Source organism: Pan paniscus, chromosome 1 (assembly GCF_029289425.2).
Source record: "Pan paniscus chromosome 1, NHGRI_mPanPan1-v2.0_pri, whole genome shotgun sequence".
Taxonomy (NCBI): Eukaryota; Metazoa; Chordata; class Mammalia; order Primates; family Hominidae; genus Pan; species Pan paniscus.
Window position 1 is genome coordinate 209,875,340 of NC_073249.2, and position 25,087 is coordinate 209,900,426.

Sequence of the window (25,087 nt, forward strand, 5' to 3'; positions counted from 1 at the left end):
TATGGGGAAACTGAGGCCCAGGGTTGAGTAGAAAGTTGCTCAAGATGACATAGTGAGTGACCACAGAACTAGGACCAAAACTTGGAGTCCTGGCTCCATTAGGCAGCCTCTGCAGAGAAAGGGGTGACATGAGTTGTTTGTCTTCCCAGTGAGGGCAGTGGTTCTTAGCCCCAGCTGCACATTCATCCCCAGCGGATCCTGAAAACCTAGGGTGCTGGGGCCCTTCACAGATGAGTTGAATCAGGTTTCCCAAGGTGGGGCCTGGGCATCAATTTTTTTATGGGTCCCCAGGTGATTGAAACACACTGCCAGGGTTGAGAACCTCTGAGCTGGAGAAAAGAGGAGCTTCATGGCTCATCGCCAGGTGTGGTCTCTTAGGAGACACCTGCCCGGGGTACCTTAGTGATGGGCTCCCTGCCTTCTGTCTTTTCCATGTGCTGTTACTTGAGGTCATTCTGAGGTGCGAGAGCTGTGCACCCGCTCAGGTCAAGGTTGCCCCCTCTTCGAGGTGTCTTGGAGAACAGACTCAGCTGCCCTCTAGGCTGCTGTGTGCGTTGGGCCCCTCTGCAGCCATGCAGACGGGACCTGACCCTTCCAGGACCTTCTGACTGCAGGGCTTACACAGCCGTGCATCTGAGAACACCTGGAGCTCTGGGGCCCTTAGAGCCAAGTCTGCCAGCACAGAGGCGCCACAAGCCCCACCAGGACCTCCAATCCAGGCGAGTCTCAGCACCTCTGTGACTCAGTTTCTTCTTCACCAATAGTCAGAGATCCTTCGTTTGAATTGGAAGACCTAGTTTCTAGTTTTAGCTCTGTCCCTAACTCACTATGTAACCCTGAGCAAGTCATTTCACACTCCGGGCCTCAGTTTCCCCAACTAAAAAATGAAGTGGTGTGTAAGACCCCAGAGATGTCTCACTGAACCAGCCTGGGGACTGCTCTCCAAGCCCACCTGTGATGAATCCCAAAGGTGACCAGCTTCGCGGGCCCCTCAGCCACATGAGCAGCCACAACCATGAGACTCCAGGAAGCATCTCCACATGTTATGGGAAAGCCCAGTGGGAATGGGTCCAGTCTGTTCTTACCACTGGGCCAATGACAGAGGCCCTGAGGATGGCCCTCCCCACCAGAGGTCATCCTGGGATTTTGATTTTGCCCATTAAGAATGAAACTGGGCCAGACACGGTGGCTCTCACCTGTAATCCCAACACTTTGGGAGGCTCAGGCAGGCAGATCACTTGAGCCCAGGAGTTCAAGACCAGCCTGGGCAACATGGCAAAACCCCATCTCTACAAAACATGCAAAAATTAGTCGGGGATGGTGGTGCACGCCTGTAGTCCCAGCTACTCGGAGGCTGAGGCGGGAGGATAGCTTGATCCTGGGGAGGTCCAGGCTGCAGTAAGCCAAGATTACACCACTGTATTCCAGCCTGGGCAACAGAGTGAGACCCTGTCTTCAACAAAAAAAAAAAAAAAGAAGAAGAAAAGAAAGCAGCTTTCTTCCTGCACCAAGACTTTGTGCTAAGGTTTGTGCTGATGCCTGAGCCTTGAGAAAGAGCTGTGTGGAACCAAGCAAACCACCTGGGCTGTGGAACTTGATGGGATCTGGGTTCAAGCCCTACAGCCCTGTGGGATAGCACTTGTCAGACCACCATCCCACTGAGCCTGCCTCCAGTTGCAGGGAGGAGTTAATCAGCCACCAGATGCCCAGTGCATGGCTCAGTGCACCAGGGTACCCTTCCTTCCCTTTCCCCATCCTAAGACTCACTGCTCAAGAAAGAAAAGCCCCCATACCATGCCTGGGTCATCTCCAATTCATGGAAAGGCAAGAAGATAAAGTTGAATCCACTGCCACAGATAGAGAGGCCCAACGGACTTGCTTGTCCTCATCCTTCAAGGGTCTGATTGGTGCCCCTCCTCCAGGAAGCCTGCCCTGACTCAGCCATGAGTCAGATGTAAATTTCGCTTTTCTCAACTCCTTCTCCCAATACGGTCCAGAGACTGTTCCCCAGACATCCTGCATATGGCAGGTTTGGGGATGCTTGAGGCTGTCCACAGGCCCAGGACAAAGCCTTAAACTGATGATGATGATAATGGTGACAGTTAACATAACTGAATGTTCACCACAAATCAGTATTAGTTACATGCTTTGCACACACAATCTCATTCAATGCCCCTAACTGCCCTTTGAAGTAAGGCCAAACTGAGTTACATCCTGGCTCTGCCACTCACTGGCCATGTGACCTTGGACAAGTTGTTTAACCTCTCTGTGCCTTTGTTTTCTTATCTATAAAATGACGATGATGACAGTGCCCACTTGAGAATTTTGTGAGAATTAGTTAACATATGGAAAGCGCTTACAGGCACTGCTGGGGAGTGGCATTCAGTGCCATTGCTGATATTATTATCATCCCCAGGCAACAGGTGAGGAAACAGAGACTCAGAGAAGTTAAAGGAGTTTCCCACGGTCAGAGAGCCGGGAAGTTGCAGAGCCAGGACTGAGCCACAACATCTACTGCCCTTTCTCTTGTTGGCCCGCAGGCTGAGGACCCAGGATTGTTACATCACGGCACCTCCAAGCCGGGAGGGACCTCAGAACTAACTCAGTCCTGCTCCCCTTTCCAGAAAGGAGTCCTTTCTGTGGCACCCTTGTAAGAAGATTGTCCAGCCTCTGCTGGCTTCTCAGAGAGGAGGGGCTGCTTGTGCTCCCCTGTATGTGTCCCCAGAGCCTGTGCTCATCCTTCAAGGCTCTGAATGGTACACACACTAGACCCAAAAGAAATACTTGAAGAATATGTGAATGAACGAACTAGGAGCTCTCCACTCCCACCCCTGGGGGGTTTGGCCACCAGGGCCCAAGAATCCCTCATTTGAAGGTATCAGAGCTTCCATCCCCCACCCTGTGGCTGTCCCACCCATGGCCTTCTCTGCAAACCTCCAGTGTGGCTCAGGTGACTCCAGGAAGCTATGGCCTTTATCTCTTATTGCCCCAATCCATCCTCTATCCTCTAAGGAAGCTCTGCGGGGGAGGAGCCAGGCCCAGGCTTCCTGGGGCAGGTCAAACCGGAGACACATCTGCCCAACGGGCACGAGGCAGCAGGGGCAGGTGAGTCACCCCATGGCACGCAGCCCAGTCACCCCATGGCAGGCAGGCAGTGGTGCCAAGTGGCAGATACCCCTCCTTCCTCATTACCTCCGTGGCACAGCCTCCGTGGCTGCCCCTTCCTTCAAGAACCACTGAATCCCCTTCCTCCTCCTACTGCCCACCCACCAATACCAGGATTTATTTCCTGGGCTGGCTCTGCTCCCGACTTGGTTCCCTCCCATGACCAGCTCCTCACCCCCTCTCATCCAATGCCCTGGATCAACCCCATCGCTGCTCCCAACTAAGTTCGCCCTGATTTTTCGAGTCTTAGTCTCGGAGACTCGTTCTCAATGGGTGGGCTATTTTCTTCCCACCCCAGGGCACATTTGGCAATGTCTGGGGACATTTTTGGTTGTCACAACTTGGGAGTGTGCTGCTGGTATCTAGCAAAATAGAGGCACAGAATGCTGCTCTCCATCCTACAGTGCACAGGGTGGCCCCCATGACAAAGAGGTATCGTGACAGTAGTGCTGAGGTTGAGAAACCTGGCCTGAGGAGGGGGCTGGGAGACTTGAGAGGTGGGAGCTGTCCCACAGTTCTGCACCCACCCCTCCCAGTATCCTGATTACCTCCAAGCCAGGACCCTGGAGACTCCCCAAAAGCCTAAGAAGCCAGCCCCCTGGTGGTCCCCAGAGCCCAGCTCCTAAAACCCTACCCTAACCCTCTTTTCTTCCTAAGAGAGAGAAGATAAGGCCTTACCTCCCTCTACCATGGGCCTCAAAGGCATGACCTGGCACACCGTAGGAGCATAATGCATGGGCATTGAGTGTCTGGAGGAAACCAGGTTGGAAATCTTTATTTTCCAAGTATCAGAGCAGCTAAAACCATAAGACTCCTGAGTAAGACCACAAGCAGGTTTAAACCCTGGCTTTGCCACTTAGTAACTGTGTGACTTGAGCGAATGGCTTGCCCTCTCTGCCTCGGTTTTCTCATTTGTCTGATGAGATGATGCTAATAATAAGCCTAGCTCACAGGGTTGTTGTAAGGGTTAAATTCAAGATTAAAGTTCGAAAGTTAACTCAAGAGGCTTGTGAAGCTCTTAGAATAGTGCCTGGCACATGGTAAGTGCTATGTATTAACTTATTTTTTAAAAATGATTCATGCTCTGTTTCTAGGCTCATAGGCTCAGGATGGGGCTGGGGATATCTGCCTGTTCCTATTCTTGTGTGCCCCAGACAGATCCTCAGCCCAACCTGCAGGATCCCTTGGACATAGAAAAGTGCCATCTCTTCGCGGCACCAGCCCCCTCCAAGCCCCCGGTCTGGAGCTCAGCCACTGAAGCCTCTTCTACCCGGCTCAGCCTCCCAAACTTCAAATTCCCTGGCTAAGGTCTTCAGGAAACTCAGTGGACCAAGAGGAGGACCCAAGCTTCCCTGATTGGCTGCTGTTCCGAGGCCAAGGCTGGGGAGTGTGCCCTGAAGAAGCCCTGCCCAGCCTGCAGGGAGGAAGGTCCAAGGGCATCAGCACCAAGGGCCTGCAAACCACTAGGCCTCTGACTCTTACCCATAAATGTCCACGAGGGTCTCCACGCCAGCCACACACACCGCGCTGGTGGGATGCTCCAGGGACACACGCACGATTCTCTGCAGCGACATGCTGGTGTTGGACTTAGCTGTGGCCGCCAACCCCAACACTGCCCCTGAGGCCCCTTAGGATGAGGTTTAAAAGCCCCTGGCCCCACCCCTCCAGCCCAGGGTGCCAATTCATTGGCTCCAGTCATGAAAGCCCAGCCCCTTCCCAGAGCTGAGAGCTCAGGATTGGCTGGAAGGGACCCAGTATTTGTATACGAACCTGTTGTCCCGACCCCGGCACCCAGGAAGTTAATTTCTTGGAAAGCAAGTCCCCACAGGTACCTGGCTAGGCACCAGGAACTGTTGGGGGCAGGTGCTGTTGAGGGGGTGCAGAGATATATGATATTGATCTCGGACGCTTCTTGCTTCCTCACCTCCATTTTCTGCATTTTCAGAGACTATAATGGGGAGCTTTCTTACTCTGCTGGGGAAGCTGGTGAAAATGCGGATTCCCAGGTCTGTTGTCCACTCTGATCCAGCAGTTAGGGGTGCAGCCTGGCCTCTGGATTTTTTTTTTTTTTTTTTTTTTTTTTTTTTGAGACGGAGTTTCACTCTTGTTGCCCAGGCTGGAATGCAATGGTGCGATCTCGGCTCACCGCAACCTTCGCCTCCCAGGTTCAAGCAATTCTCCTGCCTCAGCCTCCCGAGTAGCTGGGATTATAGGCGTGTGCCACCACTCCCGGCTAATTTTGTATTTTTAGTAGAGACGGGGTTTTTCCATGTTGGTCAGGCTGGTCTTGAACTCCAGACCTCAGGTGATCCACCTGCCTCGGCCTCCCAAAGTGCTGGGATTACAGGCATGAGCCACAGCACCCGGCCCTCTGGATTTTTTAATAAGCACCCCCAAAGCATTTTGGTGCCCTTTGAGAAACACCAACTTTTTTTTTTTTTTTTAATGGATTTTAGAGCGAGACCTGGGTTTCAGCCCTGCCTCAGCTGCTTCCTGGATGGGCGACCTTGGGCAAGTTTCTTTCTTTTTTTTTTTTTTTTTGAGACAGAGTTTCGCTCTGTCACCCAGGCTAGAGTGCAGTGGCGCGATCTCGGCTCACTGCAAGCTCCACTTCCCGGGTTCATGCCATTCTCCTGCCTCAGCCTCCCGAGTAGCTGGGACTACAGGCACCTGCCACGGCTCCCGGCTAATTATTTGTATTTTTAATAGAGGCGGGGTTTCACCGTGTTAGTCAGGATGGTCTCGATCTCCTGACCTCTTGATCCACCCGACTTGGCTTCCCAAAGTACTGGGATTACAGGCGTGAGCCACCATGCCCGGCCGGGCAAGTTTCTTAATTGTTCGTGCCTCACTTTTCTCGTCTGAAAAATGGTTGCTGTGAGGCCTCAGGGGCCAGCGTTGGTAGAGCTCTGGTATGGAGCTTGGCGTTATTGTATTACTATTGTTGCTGTTATTAGGTCCCAAAAACCTCTGAAAGCGGTAAATGATGGGGGTGAGAACTCTCTCCAGCCAGGGGGAGCTTGGCATGTCAGAGTAGGAAAGCTCAGTCGTCAGGTGGGAAACTGAAGTCAGAGGGGCATTCAGGCTCCTGGAAGAGCAGGAGCAAGGGCTCTGGGGAGAGAAGTCTTGGGTTCAGAGGCAGGCTCCACCGTGCACCCACAATAGGGCCTTGGGTGTCAGTGTCCCCCCTCTTGGAGACTCGGTTTCCTCATCTGTAGAAAATGCAGCTAATCACTGGCCCTGGGGGAGATAATAGTGAAGACGCACCCTGCCTGGCGGAGGCTCAGGAGGTGCTGAATAGAGGTTTCCTCCCTTCTCCCTGGCAGTGCTGACAGCCTGAGACAGGATGGGGACCAGGACCCGCTCCCCAGCATCTCCAGCTGGGACATCTGCACCAGTTCAAGGGCCTCAACAGGACCCTGAGATTGTCATTCCCATGTCTCAGTTTTTGGGAAAGATGTTCTTTTCAAGGAGAACTGCTGGACTTCTGGGTCAAGGGACAGCTTCACTTTTTTCAGCTGTGGAATGGCTTGATGGCTGAGTCAGCCTTGGGAGCCCTGGGTAAGAGTTCGAGCTCAGGAGGAAGCCTTAGTCTCCCTAGCCTTCTTGTGAGCACAGATGGGGAATAGATGCAGAAAGTAGGGGCTTTCCCTGGGGTGCTGGCCCACTACCTGCCTCTTTCTCGGAGAACTGTATATGTCTTTGGAAGGAGACTCATGCCTTCACTTCTCCTCTGTTAATACCAACTTTTAGAAACAGGTTTGTGGTTAATTCAGACTAAAGTGTCAATGACTAATAGGCAGCAGCTTTTTGCCCTCTTACTCCACAACAAAAGCTAAAATAAAGTGAGTGAGTATCAAAGGGTGTAATTTGAGGCAGCAGCAAATGTGTAGGATGAGAGGGTGATGATTTCAGGCATCCAAAATCAGACCACTGAAGCCAGGTAACTTAGAAGCTTCAGACACAAAAATGGAAGGGAATTGGGCCAGGCACAGTAGCTCACACCTGTAATCCCAGCACTTTGGGAGGCCAAGATGGGAGGATCGCTTGAGCCCAGGAGTTTGAGACCAGCCTGGGTAACATAGCAAAACCCCAGCTCCGTAAAAAATAAATCAGCAATTAGCTGGGCATGGTGGCCTGTGCCTGTATTCCTAGCTCCTCAGGAGGCTGAGGTGGGAGGATCGCTTGAGCACAAGAATTCAAGGCTATAATGAGCTGTGATAGCACCACTGCACTCCAGCTTGGGTGACAGAGCAAGACTCGGTCTCAAACAAAAGAAAAGAAAAGAAAACAAAACGAAAACCAGAAAGGGAACTGTAGTGGCCTGTGGCCCTGGGAACCAGCCCTGCTGGGGAACTCTCACCTCTGTTAATAGGGCCCAGGCTGCCTCCCTGACCTGTTGTCCCTGAGAGATGGAGGGGATGCTGAAGGAAGAGAGGAGAGATGAAGAGGCAGGACCCATCCCTCCCCGATCTGATCTCTATCTTAGCAGGGCCATCAGCCCCAGAGCAAGAGGCATGTGCCAGTCATCCTGCTGAATCAGCCTGCCTGGCACTGGCCATGGCACTGGCCGTGGCACTGTGAGGCTCTCCTAGCTGAGCAGGGGCTGCCTGTGGCAGCAGAAATTGAGCCAAGCAGCTTCATAGTGGGTGGAACTGGAAGCAGTCTTCTCCGCTTTCCTCCCCTCCTCCCCAACCCAACAAACAGGCTGGGTAGACAGCCCTGTAAGAAATGCATGTCGACATTTTTATTGATCAGAAAGTAGGTGACTGGTCACCCAGAACATTCTCAGAGCCAACACCAGGGCCCCTCGATGGCCCAGCAGCAACTCCAGAGCTTCCCACACTCAGTGTGGCCCCGACCCCCAGCCCTATCTCTGCAATGCTCACTCCCTTCCTACCCACAGCTCTTTCTCAGGGGAGTCCCAACCCAGCTCACACCCCCGGCCCCTTCAGAGCCTCCTTCTCCTTCTTGACTCAGTGCAGGCTGGGGTATGATCCTGAGCAGAGGACGCTCAGGTTAAAGCAGGAGCTTGCGAATAGAGTTCTGTAGAACCTTCCAGAAGGGGATTTTCAGGTTCCCGCTCACCCACTTTAACCATAGCAGTTCCAGGCTAGCTTTTCTTGGTTAAAAGAGTGACAGTAGTTGGCTCAGTGTGAGGTCTCAGCAGGGGCCACTGAAAACCTAGATGGACCGAAGCCCTAGGGCCAACTGCCCTACAATGGCCTCACTGGCAGTGGGGGAAGAGGGTAGGCTGGCTTCCTCCTGCCCGTGCCCTGCAGCCCAGCTGAACCAGCCTGCCTGTGCATGTCTCAGTGACCTAACTCAGGGCTATTAACCTCCCGTGGCAGCTGTCTTCCCTACTGTGGGAGGGGACATGGGCCTGCACAGCGGTTTATTCAGGGATGAAACCTAAGCTATGTGCAGGGTCCCTGGGTTGCTGAGAGAGACCGGGCAAGCCTTCCCCTCCCACTGCCTGCAGAATGAAGGGGAATAATTAAAGACTATTAAAGGAAATTAAACTCCACCTTCAGAGATAACCTAATTTCCTCCCAACACACACACCCTCTTCTAACATCTGGCCCCCTACCCCTGCTACATCTGGAAGCTCCAGCTCCCTTCAAATCCAGAGTCCAAAATCCCAGCCCAGGAACCACGGACACCTCTAGGCCCCCAAATCCGTCGTCACACACTCTGCTACCCTGACCTCATCCCCTCCTGCCCCGTCATCCTTTGTGTGTCCTCAGGCCTCACGTTGGCCTCTCAGCATTTCTGAGCTGGGAGAAGCCAGCTCTGGTAATTAAAGTCTTTCCAGAAAGGTAGCAATCACTCTTCTGAGGTCGGAGTCAGCTATTAAAATTTTGTTGTCTTTTTTCTATTTAAATTGGCCCTTGGACACTGGGTTTTTCTGTCCTTGTTTGTCCACACACAGCTGAAGTGTGCTGGATGGGGGTGGAGGTAAGTGTCACAGCCTTGGGTCCCCTTTGGGAGAAGAAACCTAGAGCGGGGAGAGGATGTTTCTGATCCCCTTTCCTAGTTTTCCAAGAGCAGAGGCAGCCTGGTGCCTGGCACACCAGACCCCAGGTCCCCCAGGCCCCGTTCCAGGTGCAGATGCAAAGTCATTATCCTTGTTCCCCAGGGAGGCATCAGAATGAAGGGGGAGCAATTCTAAGTGGGGCCCATCTCCCTAGGCTTCCCACAGCCATTCTCGAACATGCTAACATTGTTGATCTAGAGCCTCTGGGGGCTGTGGGTGGGAAAGAGGCCAGGGAAGAATGAGGTGCATTCTTCTCGGGTTGGGTAGGCCATTCCAGAGGCGAGGGTAGGTGGTATCCATCCCTGTGTCCTGGTGCCCATGGTGGCCAGGATGTTTGCAAAGTGCCAAGACTCCCCCAAGAGAATGGAGGCCAGGTGGTTGTTCCTTGCCCTCACCCTGGCAGGGTTCCCCAGCAAGAGGGCAGAGAGGATGGCGGGTGGGGACAGGCTCAGGGCACCATGTTCCACCATTTGAAGGGAAAGGGCTTCCTGCGCACGTTGGTGCCACAGTGGATCTCCCCCTGCAGCTCGTGGTAGGACAAGTAGTCATCAATGAAGATGCAGTGCAGGCCCAGAGGCTCCAGCAGGGACTGCACCTTCTCCTCCAGGCAGCAGCGGCCATTGATGATGGGCCCGTAGGGCTTGGGGATGCCCAGGTACTTGCCTAAGACCACCATGTTAACCTGCAAAAGAGAAAAGGCAAGAGGGAGGCTGTCTGGCTGTAAGTGCTGTGCTTCTGGCACCCCTTCCTTGCCAGAATGAGACAGGCCCTGGGGAATGGGTTGTCCATAGCCACAGCCTAGAAAGGGCTCTAGGACTGGAGTTTGCTCAAGAGTTAGGGCCTATGAAAGCAGAGGAGAAAAAGATTCAGGGTTGGAAATGAGGTTGAATAACAGCCAGGGCTACCAGGAATTTTGTACATTAAAAAACAAAAACAAAAAACAAAAAAAAAGTCTCCAACTCTTTCTTTCATCTATGAGAAAATTGGCATATTATAGCAACTTTGTTAGAACAAGAGATTTTCGTGTCATCTGCCAGAAACTTGTACAACAAATATACACACCTACAAGGTCTGTGGTGTGGATGTCTTCCAAAGTGTGGTGTGCTTTTGCTGTGCACAGCTTGCTTAACTGTGTTTGGCAGCCCTGATCATTGTTAGCATTTATTGAGCATCTTTTATGTGCCAGATATATCATCACTAAATCCCACAGCCTCCCTCTGAAGCTGTGGCTCAGACAGGTTAAGTCACATAATCATACAGCCAGAGAATGATGAGACTGACATTTGGACTTGGATCTGGCTGGTGCCAAAATCCATGCTCTTTTTATCTGGCCACCTGTGGGACTGAGGAGTTGGGGGAAGGGGCTGAAAGCCTTTGGGGACACTTGAGTTTAACTCTGGGGGCACCTCTCCTTCCCTTGGTTGCGGACCTGGCTTGGGGCCCTAATCTGGGAATGGGAATTCTCCCCCATGCAGTGGTATGGGGGTTTCTTAGAGGAAATCTCAGCCCAGGTTGATGGCAAGAGGTCATAAGGGGTGACCCTTGGTGTTCAAAGGGGACTCTGGACCTTCTCTCTAGAGGGCGGCTCTGGGCTGTCTTGGGTTTGGGGTGAGCCTGTCCTGGACTCTGCCCTCAAACTCTCCGTGCTCTGCCCCCCACCCTCAAGTCTGCCCCACCCTCATCCATGGCAGGGACCAACATAAAGCTGGAGGGTCCCGTGAGGTCAGTCCCCTGGCCTTGGCCCTGAACTACCTCTTTGCCCACTAATGGGCCAGAACATGCTGGGGTGGGAGTGGGGGTGGGGCATGCAGGGGGCAAAGGGCAGAAAGAGGAGAAAAGAGCCAGGACCAGGACCAGGGCCAGGGCCAGAGCCAGCCAGGCCTCTGCTTCCTCCTAAAGGAGGAGTCATGGGATTGGGGGCTAGTTCCAACTCCGCCACTCGCTCACTGTGTGACCTCAGACACATGACCCACTCTCCTTCTAAGCCTCAGTTTCCCCATATGACAAACCAAGGGGTTAACTGGGTGTTCCCTATGGGACCCTCCAGTGAAGACAAGCTGGGATCCTTCAGCAGAGCCTGGAACGAAGCTAGGGAATCCCCACAGGATGACCTACAGGCAGGGACTTCCGGCAGACGGAGGCCAGACCACAGACACACACACTCCAGCCTAGGCCCTCCCCCCACCTTCAGCCAGAACCAGAGCTTAGCAGTCCCTTAGAGCTTTGCTGTCCACCACAGTAGCCACTGGCCACATGCAGTTGTTTAAATTAAAATTAAACTTACATAAAGTTACAATTTCTGTTCTTCATTGACACTAGCCACATTTCATATGGTAGCTGAGTGGCTACTGGACTGTATTGTGCAGATATGGAACATTTTCATCAGCACAGAATGTTCTAACAGACAACACTGCCTTCAAGCCGTGGTTCTCAATCAGGGTCCATTTTGTCCACTAGGGCATTTTTGGTTGTCACATCTGGGAGAGTGCTATTGGCATCTAGTGGGTAGAGACCAGGGAGGCCACTGAGCATCCTGTGAGGCACTGTACAGCATCTACAACAAAGGCTTATCCAGCCTAAAACAGCAGTAGAGCTACAGAGTCGAGAAATCCTGCTTGGGGGTCTCTGCCAGGACCTAGAGGCTGGAATCTCCCCATGAGGAGTCAGGAAAGCACACTGGCCCTCCCCACCTCCTGCAACCTGCATCCTGATTCCGACATTCACTTCCAACCCTGATTCCATCCCGATTCCGACATTCACTTCCAACCCTGATTCCATCCCGATTCCGACATTCACTTCCAACCCTCGGCTTGTCCCAAGAGAGGGATTCAAGCTAAAGACCGCAGTCTGAAGAAAGAGGGTCTATCCCCATCCTGGGGGACCATCCCTGCCAGCTGCCAACACCCCAACATCCTTTCCCAAGAGGTTAATGGGCACTTGGGCCAGGCCCACCCCGATAGCATCGCTCAGGCCCCTCCCGGTTGAGATCACATCTGCTCATCTCCTTGTCAGCTGCCCTGTTAATGAGAGTCAGCGAGGCCACCGCCCACCCCACCTGCCCTGCCTGCCTGACACAGGACCCCCACTGGGGAGCAGCAAGTGAAGGGCTGTCATGGGGAACACAGCAGGCAGCTGAGACCCAGAGACAGAAGCCTGAAACACTTGGAACCAAACCACGCTTTCTTTTTCCATCTGGGTGAGAAAAAAAAAAAGTGCTTTGTGGCAGGGCATCCTATGCTCTGTAGGATGTTTAGTGAAATCCCTGGCTTCTACCCACCAGATGCCAGGGGCATGCACCTCACTGTGGCAACAAAAATCCCCTGGGGGCAAAATTGCCCTGGTTGAGAGCCACTGATGGTAATGTTCTCTATATTCACAAAAACAGACACTGGAGAGGTCCGCAGGGCCCTCCAGCCTCTGCACCAGCCTGCTCTGGGCCAGGGAGTGCTTCTTCTCAGAGCCCCGCAGACCCCCCAGCAGGACACTGCCCAAGGGCTCTCACCATGTCTGGGAAGAAGGCTTCCGCGTAGAAGTTTTTCAGGAAGAAGAGCTGGGGAATGTCCACGATGTCACTCTCTGCCAGGCCCAGCTCCCGCTTCAGCACATTACGGTTCCAGTCAATGCATTTCTGGGGAAGGAGGCAGCTGGGCAGCCCAGGACTAGGAAGAGCATAACACTGGCCAAGCACCTACTGTGCGCTGGGCCCGTGTGGAGCCCTCTGGGCCCGCTAGCTCCTTGAAGCCTCACAACAGCTTTGTGCAATAGAAACCATTGCTGTCCGGGGGAAACTGAGGCTCAGGCAACCTGCTCAAGTGCACAAGGCTAGGATGTGCCAAAGCTGGGGTTCGAACCCAGGCAGTTTCTGGATGCAAATGTTCTTGTCAGCACAACACACTGTCCCAGCCCCAGCCACAGCATGGCTGATGCTCCTGTCCCTTCTCAGCAGCTTAGGAGAAAGCGCTGGGCACTACCGGGAAGGGGTAAGGGCCCTCCTCCCATTAACTGAGCACCGACTCTGTGCTAGCCCCTTCACCTTGCATGGGGCAGGCATTTTTTATCCTTGGGGAGAGCCCTGCCCCTTCCTGACACCTTGCTTCACCTGTTCTCACAGGATTCCCCTGAATCTTACCCACCCCACCTCTGGGCCCCGCAAGGTCCTATTTCCCCACCATGTCTCTCGCATTTCACCAGACTTCTCAGATGAGAGGCTCAGATTTGCTTCTGTGAAAATAGGTCATTGCCCCAGAGTGGGGCCAGGTCTCCCTCATTAGGCTGGGAGCTCCCTGAGGGCATGGCTCTGTCTCTTCCATCAGACTGTGGGTTCCTGAAGGCAGAGGCTCTATCCCACCTGCAGGCCCCAGCAGCCCCCAGGACCATGAGAGCTCCAGCACTGAATCTCTGACCCAACCCAGTTCCTGGGGCTTCTTCTCCCTGGAAGGGAAAGGACCCCTTAGAGCAGCTGGTGGTCCTGCCTCTCACCTGTGCATGAAGATTGTCTCTCTGGAGGTGTCTGTCTGCCAGCATCTCATTAATGCTTCTTTTTGCCTGGTGTTTTAACCCTGCAAGAAGAGAAAGACAGTACATAGCTCAGGGAGCACTGCCTGGAGGCCGTCTTCGGCCTGGGGCTACATAATCCAGGCCAGGATTTCCCTCCTACCTCAGTGCCAGGGTCAGAAGCCAGGACAGAGAAAGCCAGAGACAGAGAACCGTGAAGGGACCAAGCCATGGCTGCAAGGAAAACCTGGTGATGGATAAGGAACCCCTCAGGAAGTGACTCTGGACTCGGAGCCTAATAATTATGGCACAGCTACCATTATTGAATGTCTGCCATGCTCTGGGCGTCCTATTTAATGTATTATTAATATTTAAAGCAACTATAGGAGGGATTAATTATCATCTACAACTCAGAGAAGAGGAAACTGAGGCACTGAGAGGTTCAGAACACACCCTTGATACCACAGCCAGCAAATGCCAAGACCAGGATTTGAACTCAGGGCTATCCTTGTGGATGTCTGCACCACATCCATTCCAATGCTCTATTCCCCAGATATTCCCCAGATAAGAACACTGAGGCTGTGATAAGGAGGGGAGATGGGCCAACCAAGCCCTTGGAGGGTCTGTTAGCTCCTGCAGGAAGCTCTGCAGAGGGGCCCTGACCAAGCCTGGCTTCTCCTCCTTCCTCTCTCAAGGCCCCAGCCCTGCTGCTCCCTGGCTGCATAGCCCTGGCCAAGCCAATTCTCCTTTCTGAGCCTCAGTTTCCACTTCTGTGAACAGGGATAAGGAAGAGGGGAGAGAGATCAAACGGGAGCGAGAACAAGAACATGCCTGGCATTGACCGGCACCTGGGGCACTCATGACTTCCTGTGCCTTTCCTCTCCTGGGGTGTGGCCCAGGAACTCCCCCACCCATCAGAGGACCTGGGGACCCAAGAAACAGAGAGTGGGTGTTGGGTTCTGAGTCCAGCTGAGAGATCTGCCGGTGCAGGGGCTGTACCCAAGGATGGTGATGAAAGGGCAGGGTCCCCCAGGGGTGACCGGGTCATTGGCACTCACCATCAAACTGGGCTGCCTCCCCATAACCCTCTTCTTTCTTCTCTTGGAAGAGTTTGAGGCAAGCGCTGGGGCTAGCCAGGAGCATCCGGAAGCCCTGGCACGGAGGGAGGGAGAATGGCTCAGTGGACAGGGTCCCCCTAGACACAGGAGACCCCAGACTCAGGACTCAGGAGGGGCCTGACAGTTCTTGGGACTCCCCTCTCCCACTCGGTCTGCACCCCAGCCACAAAGCACTGTCTGCAACTCTCCCGGTCCTCCAAGCAGGTTCCCACCTCCAGAACTTTGTCTGTGCTGTTCTCCCTCCCTGGAGGCCCTTTGCATTTTGCCCACCAGGGCATTCTGATTTCTTCCTTCAAGGCCCAATTCAGGGCTGGGTGTGGTGGCTCACGCCTGTAATCCCAGCACTTTGGGAGGCCAAGGTGGGCGGATCACCGGCAGTCAGGAGTTTGAGACCAGCCTGGCCAACATGGTGAAACCCTGTCTCTACTAAAAATACAAAAAATTAGCCGGGCATGGCGTAATCCCAGCTACTTGGGAGGCTGAGGCAGGAGAATCGCTTGAACCCAGCAGATGAAGGTTGTAGTGAGCCAAGATCGCGCTATTGCACTCCAGCCTGGGCAACAGAGCAAGATTCTGTCTCGAAAATCAAACAAACAAAATACCCAATTCAGATGTCTCCTCCTTCACTGTCAGAGCTGTCCCTAGCAGAGCTGTAACCGCTAGTCACTGGGAAGCCTCCTCTCCCAGGCTGCTGGCTCCCTGGCCATGCCTTCCCCAGCCACCTCTGCAAGGCTTACTGTAGAGGCCCAGAACCCGGATTTGAATCCTATCCTGACACCTGCAGGCTGTGTGAGCTTGGATGGGTTAATTGCCCTTCTGAGCCTCAATTTCCTCACTTGTAAAATGGGACAATAATAATCGCACCCACTTGACGGGCTTGTTGGAGGATTAAATGAATTAAAACATGTGAGTATCTGGCACATAGTAGGTGCTCAATAAATATTACCAATTATTATCAATATCATTCCTGACTATTGGATAAGGGATTTGGGTCCAAGCACAAATACCCTGGAAGTGTGAGGATGAGCGTGTCAGGGTGCCCTGACCCAGAAAATGTCCCAATCCAGAGCTTACTCAGGGCACAGGGTTGAGCTGGTTCCAGATGGCTTTGCCCTGACTCATCCCATCAGGTCAGACAAGGGCAGAGGTGGCTCAGGCAGGGAGGGAGGGGACGCACCTTTTGGTCAGAGGTAGGCACAAAGGTCAGAAACTCGTCCACATGGCCCACAGAGAGCCAGTCCGAGTAGAGCTCCACGGGTGCCTGCACCTGCTGTGCCTTCAGGAAGTTCCGCACTGCCCTGGCCATCTGCCGCCCACCGGACCTGGCCAGGAGGGAGAGGGCAGGCAGTCACCTTGTGCCTGAAAGGCATCAGGCCTTGCCTGAGTCATCATCAGATCTGCCACCAGGGGGCGGAATTGCTCAAAGAACGCTTTAAACTGGGGCGTAGAGCGTGGAGAAGCCAAGACAGCAGAGAATGGACTGTGCATTTGTGTGTGCATTTGAGCACCTGCTGTGTGCTGTCCTTAGGGTCCTCGCAGTAAGTGTCTTGTTTAATCCTCCTGATGACCCTATGATATACATACAAATACCAGCTCCAAGTTACATCTGAAGCGTGCTCGGCCAAGCTCTCTGGCCTCACTCCCCACTGCGCCCCTCCTTGCTCACTTGGCTCCAGGTCCACCAGCCTCCCTGCTGATCTGCTGTCTCCAGCCTGCTCCTGCCTCAGGGCCTTTGCATGGCTGTTTCTACACCCTGGAATATTCTCCTAAGTAGCCACATCTTTAACTGCCTCTTCTTTCTTTCTTTCCTTCTTTTCTCTTTCTTCCTCTTCCTTCCTTCCTTCCTTTTTTTCTTTCTTTCTCTCTCTCTTTTTTAATTTTTTTTTGAGACAAGGTCTCACTCACTCTGTTGCTCAGCCTAGAGGCTGGAGTGCATGGTTCACTGCAGCCTCAACCTCCCGTGCTCAAGTGATCCTCCCACCTCAGCCTCCTGAGTAGCTTGGACAACAGGTATGTGCCACCACGCATGGCTAATTTTTGTATTTTTTGTAGAGGTGGGTTTCGCCATGCCACCCAGGCTAGTCTTAAACTCCTGGATTCAAGCAACCCCCCCACCTCGGCCTCCCACGGCACTGGGACTACAAGTGAGGGCCACTGTGCTTGGCCTAACTGCCTCTTTTCCTTCAAGGCTTTGTTTAAACAGCAGACTCTCAGCAAAGCTGAGACAAACATTTATTGACATGTGCCACACACATGCTTTACCCAGGCTACCTCATTTAATCCTTATGACAGCCCTGTGGGGTTGGGACTATTACTGTCCCCATTTTACAGGTGAGGAAGTTGAGGCCCAGATAATTAAAGTTATATGTATTTGTTCATGCATTCATACCATATTCATATATATGATTGGAGATACTTATTTGTTTTGTTCACATATTGTCTGTTTCTCTCTGCTGGAATGTTTGGTTGTCTGTTTTGTCCATTGCTGAGGTCAGAAACCAAGGCAGGGTCACTGGACAGCAGCCTGAGGTGCTAAATTTGAGTTTGGGGCCCAGGTAGAAGGAGACCTGGGTTCTGACCGTACTGCTAACTTGCTATGTGGTCCTAATACGTAGCCAACCCTTTTCAAACCTCAGGTCCTATCTGTCCACCAAAGGCCTCATTCCTGGTTTTCAATCCAACAGCCAATGGAATGGGGACATGTCCACACAGGAGACCCCTCACTTTCCCACGTGGGGTCCTTGCTCTGTGCCTGGGAGTTCCCAGAGCAGACCCCTGCACCCTTGAGAGAAGGCTCCTGGCTTGGCTCACTGGCTCGTGAGGCTTGTGGGAGCAGACAGGTAAGGATGTCCATGTGTTGCAGTGTGATATAGAGACTGGGGCAGAAGCCTGGGACAGAGAAGGGAGCAAAGTCCTTGGAGAACACCAAGGAGCCCCTCCCCTTCCTGAGTCTGCATCCTCTGAGCTCTCTGCCCCTGAGCCTGCATCCTCTGAGCTCTCTGCCCCTGAGCCTGCATCCTCTGAGCTCTCTGCCCCTGAGCCTGCATCCTCTGAGCTCTCTGCCCCTGAGCCTACATCCTCCGAGCTCTCCGCCCCTGAGCCTGCATCCTCTGAGCTCTCTGCTCCTGAGCCCAGGTCCCAAGGATCCTGGAGGAGAGAACTGCCCCATGAGGCATCTGAACAGAATGGTTTCTCCCTGAACTCTGTCCCCAGCTGGACCCGCAGAGCCCCCCCCCCCCCCCGCCTGAGGTCCTACCGGTCCATCCCTGCCCATCTACATGCCACCCATACCGAGTTTTTTCGACTTTTCCTTTGAGCTGTACCTTCTCTGGCTTCCAGGCTTCTGCCTGAGCGCTTCCCTCTGCCTGCAACATGGTCCACTCCACACTACTTTGCCTCCTTCCTTCCTTCCTTCCTTCCTTCCTTCCTTCCTTCCCTTCCTCCCTCCCACCCTCCCTCCCTTCCTTCCTTCCCTTCCTCCCTCCCTCCCTTCCTTCCTTCTTTCCTTTCTTCCTTCCTTCCTTCCCTTCCTCCCTCCCTCCCTCCCTTCCTTCCTTCCTTCATTTATTTGTTTGTTTAGACAGAGTATTGCTCTGTCACCTAGGCTGGAGTGCAGTGGCATGATCTTGGCTCAGCGCAACCTCTGCCTCCTGGATTCAAGCAATTCTCCTACCTCAGCCTCCCAAGTAGCTGGGACCATGGGCGTGCACCATCAGGCCCAGCTAATTTTAGTATTTTTAGCAGAGACGAGGTTTCACCATGTTGGCCAGGCTGGTCTCAAACTCCTGGCCTCAGGTGATCCACCCACCTTGGCCTCGCAAAGAAGCGTCAATATCGTTGGCTGCCCCTAGGAAGCCTTCTAGGACAACGCACGTGGGATGATATGTGATCCCCTCTCTGATCCATTGCTTGCCTGTCTCCCTCATTAGACTCTAAATCTCAAGGGCAAGCTCCTCAGCCATTTCTGTATCCCCAGCATTAGACTTTGGGCTTGGCCTATAGGAAGTCTCCATAAATATTTACTGAACTGGTAAATGAATGTATGAAAGAATGCACGTAACATAACTTTTCCAAGCCTCAGCTTCCTTATCAGTAAAGTGGGGATAATGATGGTCTCAGTCTCACAGGGTTGTTGTAGAAATTAAATGAGGTAGCCTGGGGAAAGCACTATGGGTGTGAGACATAGTAGGTAGTAGGTGGTCAATACATTTTTCCAATTAGTTCCAACCTGCTTTGAAGCAGCCCCACTACTGGGGCCAACTGAAAAATACCTAAGCATTCAAGAGGTGGTTGACATGAATTCTTTATCCCCAGTAATGCTGATTCTGTAGCTAGGACTGGGATTTTCATCAGGCCCGTTTTAAAGATAAGGAAACTGAGGCATGGAGTACAAAATAATTTGCTCATTTAAAATGCATCTGTTTTGTTCACTGATGTATCCCCAGTACCTTTAACTGTGTCTGGCATACAATAAATATTTTTAAGTGAATTAATTGAGTACCTATTGTGTGCCAGGCACTGTGGTATACACTGGTTTGGGGGACTCATCCCAAATCATGTAGCTGGCAAGTGGCAGGGCCAGGACTCAAACCCAAGTCCATCTGATTCCAAAGCCTGTGCTCCTTCCTCACGGGTTCCTCCCTGAGTTAGAGAAAGACTGTCCTGAGGCCTCAAGGACCGTCTGCCCCCAAGGGTGTGGGTAGAACAGCCCACACAGTAGTGTCTGGGCATGAGTCACCAACAGGGTGAGCACATGCCTCTCGCCTGGCCAGTCTCAGCCCCAGGCATCCTGTCTAGGCACCCAGTTACGTGCCTGGGTAGGTGCCAGGAAGCCTCGCCTCATCCGATCCAGAGCTCTGAGGCTGCCAGATTCACCAGGTGAGGCTGTGACCTTCTCAGCACTGCCTGACTCCTCTGGGCTGGAGACCAGATGGTCAGCCAGGGATTGGGGGGTAAGTGGGGGCACCCCTGCTATGCAAAAACCCCACAAACAGGAAGGTGATCTCCAGGGCTTGCAGTGGGTGTCATCTCCAGGGAGGAAACAGGGGGACCCACCAGGACCCTGAACTGCACATCCCATTCTTTGGTTACCTGCAGGGAGGGTGTGCACCCATTCAGCAGGACCTAACAGACATCGCCACCTGTTTGAGCGTTAAAACCTAAATACCTTGTTTCCTGCTCCATCACATCTGTCCAGGGTGAGATCCACTGACTCACCTCTGTCATCAGGGTATCCTGGCCAATCACTTGCTTACCTGCAGCCACCTGCCCTGGGAACTTCATGACCTCAGGACCCTTTTAAGCCATGGTTAGGACAGAAGCTATTCTGACTTCCTAATGGGAGAAGTCAATGAGTCTATTCCTCTGTCTCTGTGCCAGACTGTATCTCACCTCCCCAGCTTCTCCAATTTTTCATGAGAAGCCAGAAACCTGCCTTCTTATGGGAGGCCCCCCTGATATCTGTTTATGTTGGTGACTCATTAAGCTCATAAAATGAGGTAGGCCAAAAGATCGCAGGCCACAAGCATGTGAGTTTTCTCCTAAGATTCTCTGATCTTTTAAATCTGAGATCCTAGGTTGCCGAGTCTTTGATTCCAGGATTCCACGCAGGAAGTTAAGATCACTTCTCAGACTGGGGAATTGTGTTTGTGATGGGGGCACAGGGAGGGTGGATGCTGCGGTCATTCCCTTGTGCCCCCCCACCTCCCGCCCCAGCCCCTCACTTGGGGAAGCTGCTCCCGATGAGGATCCGGCCCAGGGGGTATTCCATGCCGCCCACCGTGACGGGCGGGCTGACGTCCAGGTTGCCGAAGGAGTCAAGGCTGGAGGGACCAGGGAGCGGGATCTCCCGGGTCACATATCCAAAGTCAGGACCCTATGGAAGGACCAGCGAGACCCCCGCCCCAAGAAGGAGAGGTCAGTGAGGACAGGACAAGGCAGTTCTTGGAGTAGAGGAGAGATGCTGGGGGTCTCCCACTCCATGGTTTTTAGTGCCTGAAAAACGATCTCTGTCCACTTTTTACAAATCCCCCCTGGGCTCTGCGAACCATGCGGTTAAAGTCAAATCAATAACCAAAGATAACTAAAAACTCCCCCAAATGTTTGGAAATTAAGCAGTACACATCTAAAGTATCCATGGATCAAAGAAGAAATCAAAGTGGAAATTAGACAAGATTTTGAAGTGAAATTCATAAAAATCTGCTGTCTTTTGATAGCACATTAAAACTCATGGGATGTTGACGAGGCAGCACTGCTAGGGAGTTGTCAGAGCTCTAGACATGTGTATTTAAACTGAGCGTGGTGGGGCAAGCCTGTGCTCCCAGCTCCTCAGGGGCTGAAGTGGGAGGATGGCTTGAGCCCAGGAGGTGGAGACTGCAGTGAGCTAGGATTGCACCACTGCACTCTAGTCTGCGTGACAGAGCAAGACCCTGTTTCATAAAATAAAGTAGGCTAGGCGTGGTGGCTCACACCTGTAATCCCAGCACTTTGGGAGACCGAGGTGGGTGGATCACGAGGTCAGGAGTTTGAGACCAGCCTGGACAACATGGTGAAACCCCATCTCTACTAAAAATACAAAAAGTTAGCCAGGCGTGGTGGTAGGGTGGGGGACACCTGTAATCCCAGCTACTCGGGAGGCTGAGGCAGGAGAATCGCTTGAACCCGGAAGGCAGAGGTTGCAGTGAGCCGAGATCGCGCCATTGCACTCCAGCCCAGGCAACAGTGTGAGACTCCTTCTCAAAAACAAACAAACAAACACGTGTTTTTTTTAGGAAGAGAAAAGGCTGATGTGGGGTGAGGGGATGGGGGAGGGATAGCATTAGAAGATATACCTAATGTAAATGCCGAGTTAATGGGTGCAGCACACCAACATGGCACATGTACCCTAGAACTTAAAGTATAATAAAAAATATATATATACATATAAATAAAATAAAAAGAAAAGGCTGAAACATCTTAGTTTCCCTTTCAAGCCAGAAAAAGAACAGCAAACTAAACACAAAGAAAGTAGAAAATGAAAATGATAAAGATGAGAGCAGAAATCAGTGAAAAAATCCCCTGGCTCCTATAGGCCAAGCCTGGGGCAGGTCAGGTGGGTCCCCCTCCAGCACGCTGGCCCTGGCGGGTGCACTCACCTACAGGGTTCATTGTCACCTGATCCCTCCAGGCTGGGTTGAATGTCCCTGCTCTGTGTGCCCACAGACTGCATCCTATCACAGCTCCTACCTGGACCACCACCGTCCCAGCAGTGGCAGAGTGGGAGCCGGGAAACAGGCAGAGACTGTGGACTCACCTCAAGGGGTAGTGCAGCCTCGAGGCTGAGTGCAGGGCTGTGGGGACAGCCCCCCTAGTTTTGCATCTTGGTGCCACTGTTAACTTGCTGCATGGCCTTGGGCAAGTTACTTAACCTCCCTGAGCCTTGATTTCCTCATCCATAAAGAGGAAATAATGATAGCACTTATCTGTAGGAGTACCCCATGGAATACATAAGGTAAGCCATGGAAAGCTAGGAGACAGTGCCTGGAACTCAATACGTAACGGTGGGTGCTGCTGTTGCCATCTTGTGCACAGGAGGTAGCACAGTGCCTGGCACGTCGTAGGTGTTCAGAAAACATTTGGCACCTAAAGAGAGGCCCTAGCTCTTAAGAACAAGAGCCGTGCAGGCTCACTAAGGGTGCATTCTCTCCAAAAGGCAGTTTGGTCTCCCCAGCGCTGACCACACTGCCAATTCCCCCTTGGTGACCAGCCGCCTTATCCAGAAGAGCGCTGCTGATGCCCCTCCCAACACAGGAACAATCAGGCTGCTGCCTATTTGCATGTGATTTGCATATCATTTCCTCTCTTGCCCAAACTCCGCACTGGCTCCCCAGTTTGCTGATATCCCACCTCCTGTATCCTTCTGCCCCCTCTTCCTGTTCTCTGAGCCCTATAGGACTAGGTCCAGATGAGACTTTACTGGTGCCCCTCCCGGAGGACCCAACCAGGGTTTCTGCACTCTACCTGTCGCTACATACCAGGATCCTCTTATAGGGGAAATCTTTCAGGCCCCTGTTCCGGGGGGAGTCAAAGACCACGGGGAAGGATTTGTGAGGGGCCTCGATGTAGCCAAACTCCATCTCGTCCTGGGAGGTGAGAGATGAAAAAGCCACGGTGACCTTTTTCGGGTGGTTTACAGAACAGGGTGGTCCCCACCAGGCCTGGGGCAGGGCAGGGCAGCGGGTCTTCCCTAAGACCTGGTGAGGGGCAGAGGTAGAAGTGAGGCCTCTTAGGACCCCAGCCAGGAGAGGACTTTCATCTGGGACCAGAGCGTTTGGAGGGAAGCAGTGGAGGCTGGGGCTGATGCAGGCAGTGGAAAAGCCCTCGCCCCAGAGGCCTGGCCCAGGCTGCCGTGGCTTCTCTAGCGACACTGGGTCCATCAGGCACCTGTGCGGCTTCCCTTTCCCCAAGCCAGGCTGCAGGCTTCCCGAGCTGCCCCCAGCTCTCTTCTGGAGTCGGCTTCGGCTCCCACCTGGATCCAGCGGTCATTTCGATTTTCAACTTGAGGGCAGATGGTCAGCTTGCAGTTGGCTTTCAATGTCAGATAAGACATGTCCTCCAGGAATTTCTCATTGGAGCCATGAGTGTCCATCACACTGTAAAAGGTAGGAAGAGGGGAGCATGCTAATGGCCTCTGACTGTGGCTGAGGTGTGAGTGGCCTTCAGTTTGTGCTGGGCCCTGTGCAGCCTCTGGGGTACAGGGGTTCCAGTTCATGACCTTGAGAGGCTCATAGGCGCATGGGGAAGATGGATAAAGTCCCCAGATCACATCAGGTGACAGGTGCAAGGTGAGGCATAAGCGCGGGCAGTGGTGCCCAGAGGCAGGGCACCTAACCCAGCACAGGGAGTCAGGGAAGTCGCCACAGAGGTGACCTGGGGCTGAATCTTTTGGGTTAAAATAGCAGTGAGGGGCAGGTAGCCCCATCTACTCCTGTTCCACACAATTGGCCTAAGCAAAGGGGTCAGGGTGGGGTTAGCAAGCAGGAGAACAGTCTCTTTTTAACACCTACACACACCTAGACCCAGGGAAGCAGAGCAAACCTGTTTGGCCACACCCTTCCCAGCCTTTTAACTTATGACCAGCTCAACTGTGGCTTTTTCCAGTGGTCTGACCTCTGGCACAAAGGCCTGGCAGGGCTTTGCCAATCCAGGCTGATCCTTCCCTCAAGGGCATGACGAGGATTCTGAGAGACGGCAGAAGGACCAGCAAGCTGGGTGAGATCGGGCTTGCAGAGACTGGGTTCCCATGTCCATAGCAGGCAAGGGATCGTACCCATGTTACAGTGAGGGTAGGTCTCCGATGGCCACCAGCAGCCTGTGCAGGGCCTGGCTCCACTGCCCAGACTAAATCTGAGATGTTCTGGGGCTGCAGCCACAGGACAGGATGGGCAGGAAAGCCAGAGCTTGAGCCAGTGACCTGGGAGGGGCCTTAGCTGCACAGGGCAGGGTGCGTCAGGGTTGGGCAGGGTGGGGCCCCAGCCCACCTGCTGCTGTCCTGCCACCAGCTCTGCCTGAATGGGTGCCCGCAATGAATCCGTCGGTGTGAGTGAGGGGCACAGCCCTGAGGCAGCTTCTGTCCCTACCTCTGCACTCCAGACTTGGGGGAGGGCTGGAGGGAGGGAGCCTCACCTGCACACATACAGCTCCTCAGGAGGCTGAGTGTTGGGCGTCATGATCCAGGGGGCCATGCGGAAGCCCACAGTGTCTGTGAAGAGGATCACCTCGGGCAGGGTCTGAGGGGAAAATGAGGACTTGGTGGGCCCTGCAGGGACCCCTAGCCTGCCTCAAGCCCCCCCAGCCCCCAGCCTGCCCAGCCCTGGAGCCTGCAAACTGGGCCCCCAAACCCCTCAGCCTCCATGCCCACCCCCCAGTGCTGTACACACCCCCGGGTCCACTAGGCTGACACTGAGGGAAACCAGCCCTAGGAAATCGGCATCGGGGAAGGTCAGCCCCTCCACATAGAACTTGATCTCCTGCTCCCCTGGCTGTCGCTCAACTTCATAGGACAGACACTGGGGCCCCAGCACCTGTTTGTAGTCCGAGAGAGAATTCCCACCTAGGAAGAACAAGAGTCAGGGGCTAGCGAGGAGACAGGGGTGAGGGGCTGCAAGCCCAGGAATCCAGGACAGAGCCCCCTTTGTGGTTAGAGCAGCTTGGGTTCCTCTCTGGCTCTGCCACATGCAAGCTGCGTGGCCTTAGCTCAATGACTCAACCTCTCTAAGCCTCAGTTTCTTATCTG

At 53.3% G+C, this 25,087-nt stretch overlaps 2 protein-coding genes across 5 annotated transcripts in view; both read right to left on the reverse strand.

Annotated features, from left to right (window-relative positions):
* The window catches only part of PADI3 (peptidyl arginine deiminase 3), a 36,671-nt gene extending 30,150 nt beyond the window's left edge, over positions 1-6,521 (reverse strand). The window contains exon 1 of the mRNA XM_003814446.5: positions 4,648-6,521. Coding sequence (XP_003814494.1) covers positions 4,648-4,739 — 92 coding nt within the window. The 5' untranslated portion in view covers positions 4,740-6,521. The remainder of the gene's footprint in view (positions 1-4,647) is intronic.
* A 1,369-nt stretch (positions 6,522-7,890) lies between these two features.
* Positions 7,891-25,087, reverse strand: part of PADI1 (peptidyl arginine deiminase 1) — a 40,496-nt gene continuing 23,299 nt past the window's right edge. For 3 of the 4 annotated variants that reach the window (XM_003814447.6, XM_055097554.2, XM_055097548.2), the window contains 10 exons: positions 24,732-24,904; positions 24,478-24,581; positions 23,321-23,444; positions 22,827-22,934; positions 20,538-20,689; positions 15,992-16,136; positions 14,755-14,848; positions 13,682-13,761; positions 12,705-12,830; positions 7,891-9,884 (listed from right to left, as the gene is read on the reverse strand). In XM_003814447.6, the coding sequence (XP_003814495.1) occupies positions 9,651-9,884; positions 12,705-12,830; positions 13,682-13,761; positions 14,755-14,848; positions 15,992-16,136; positions 20,538-20,689; positions 22,827-22,934; positions 23,321-23,444; positions 24,478-24,581; positions 24,732-24,904 (1,340 nt within the window). In that variant the 3' untranslated portion in view covers positions 7,891-9,650. The remainder of the gene's footprint in view (positions 9,885-12,704; positions 12,831-13,681; positions 13,762-14,754; positions 14,849-15,991; positions 16,137-20,537; positions 20,690-22,826; positions 22,935-23,320; positions 23,445-24,477; positions 24,582-24,731; positions 24,905-25,087) is intronic. The other variant, XM_055097556.2, reaches the window with a different exon arrangement.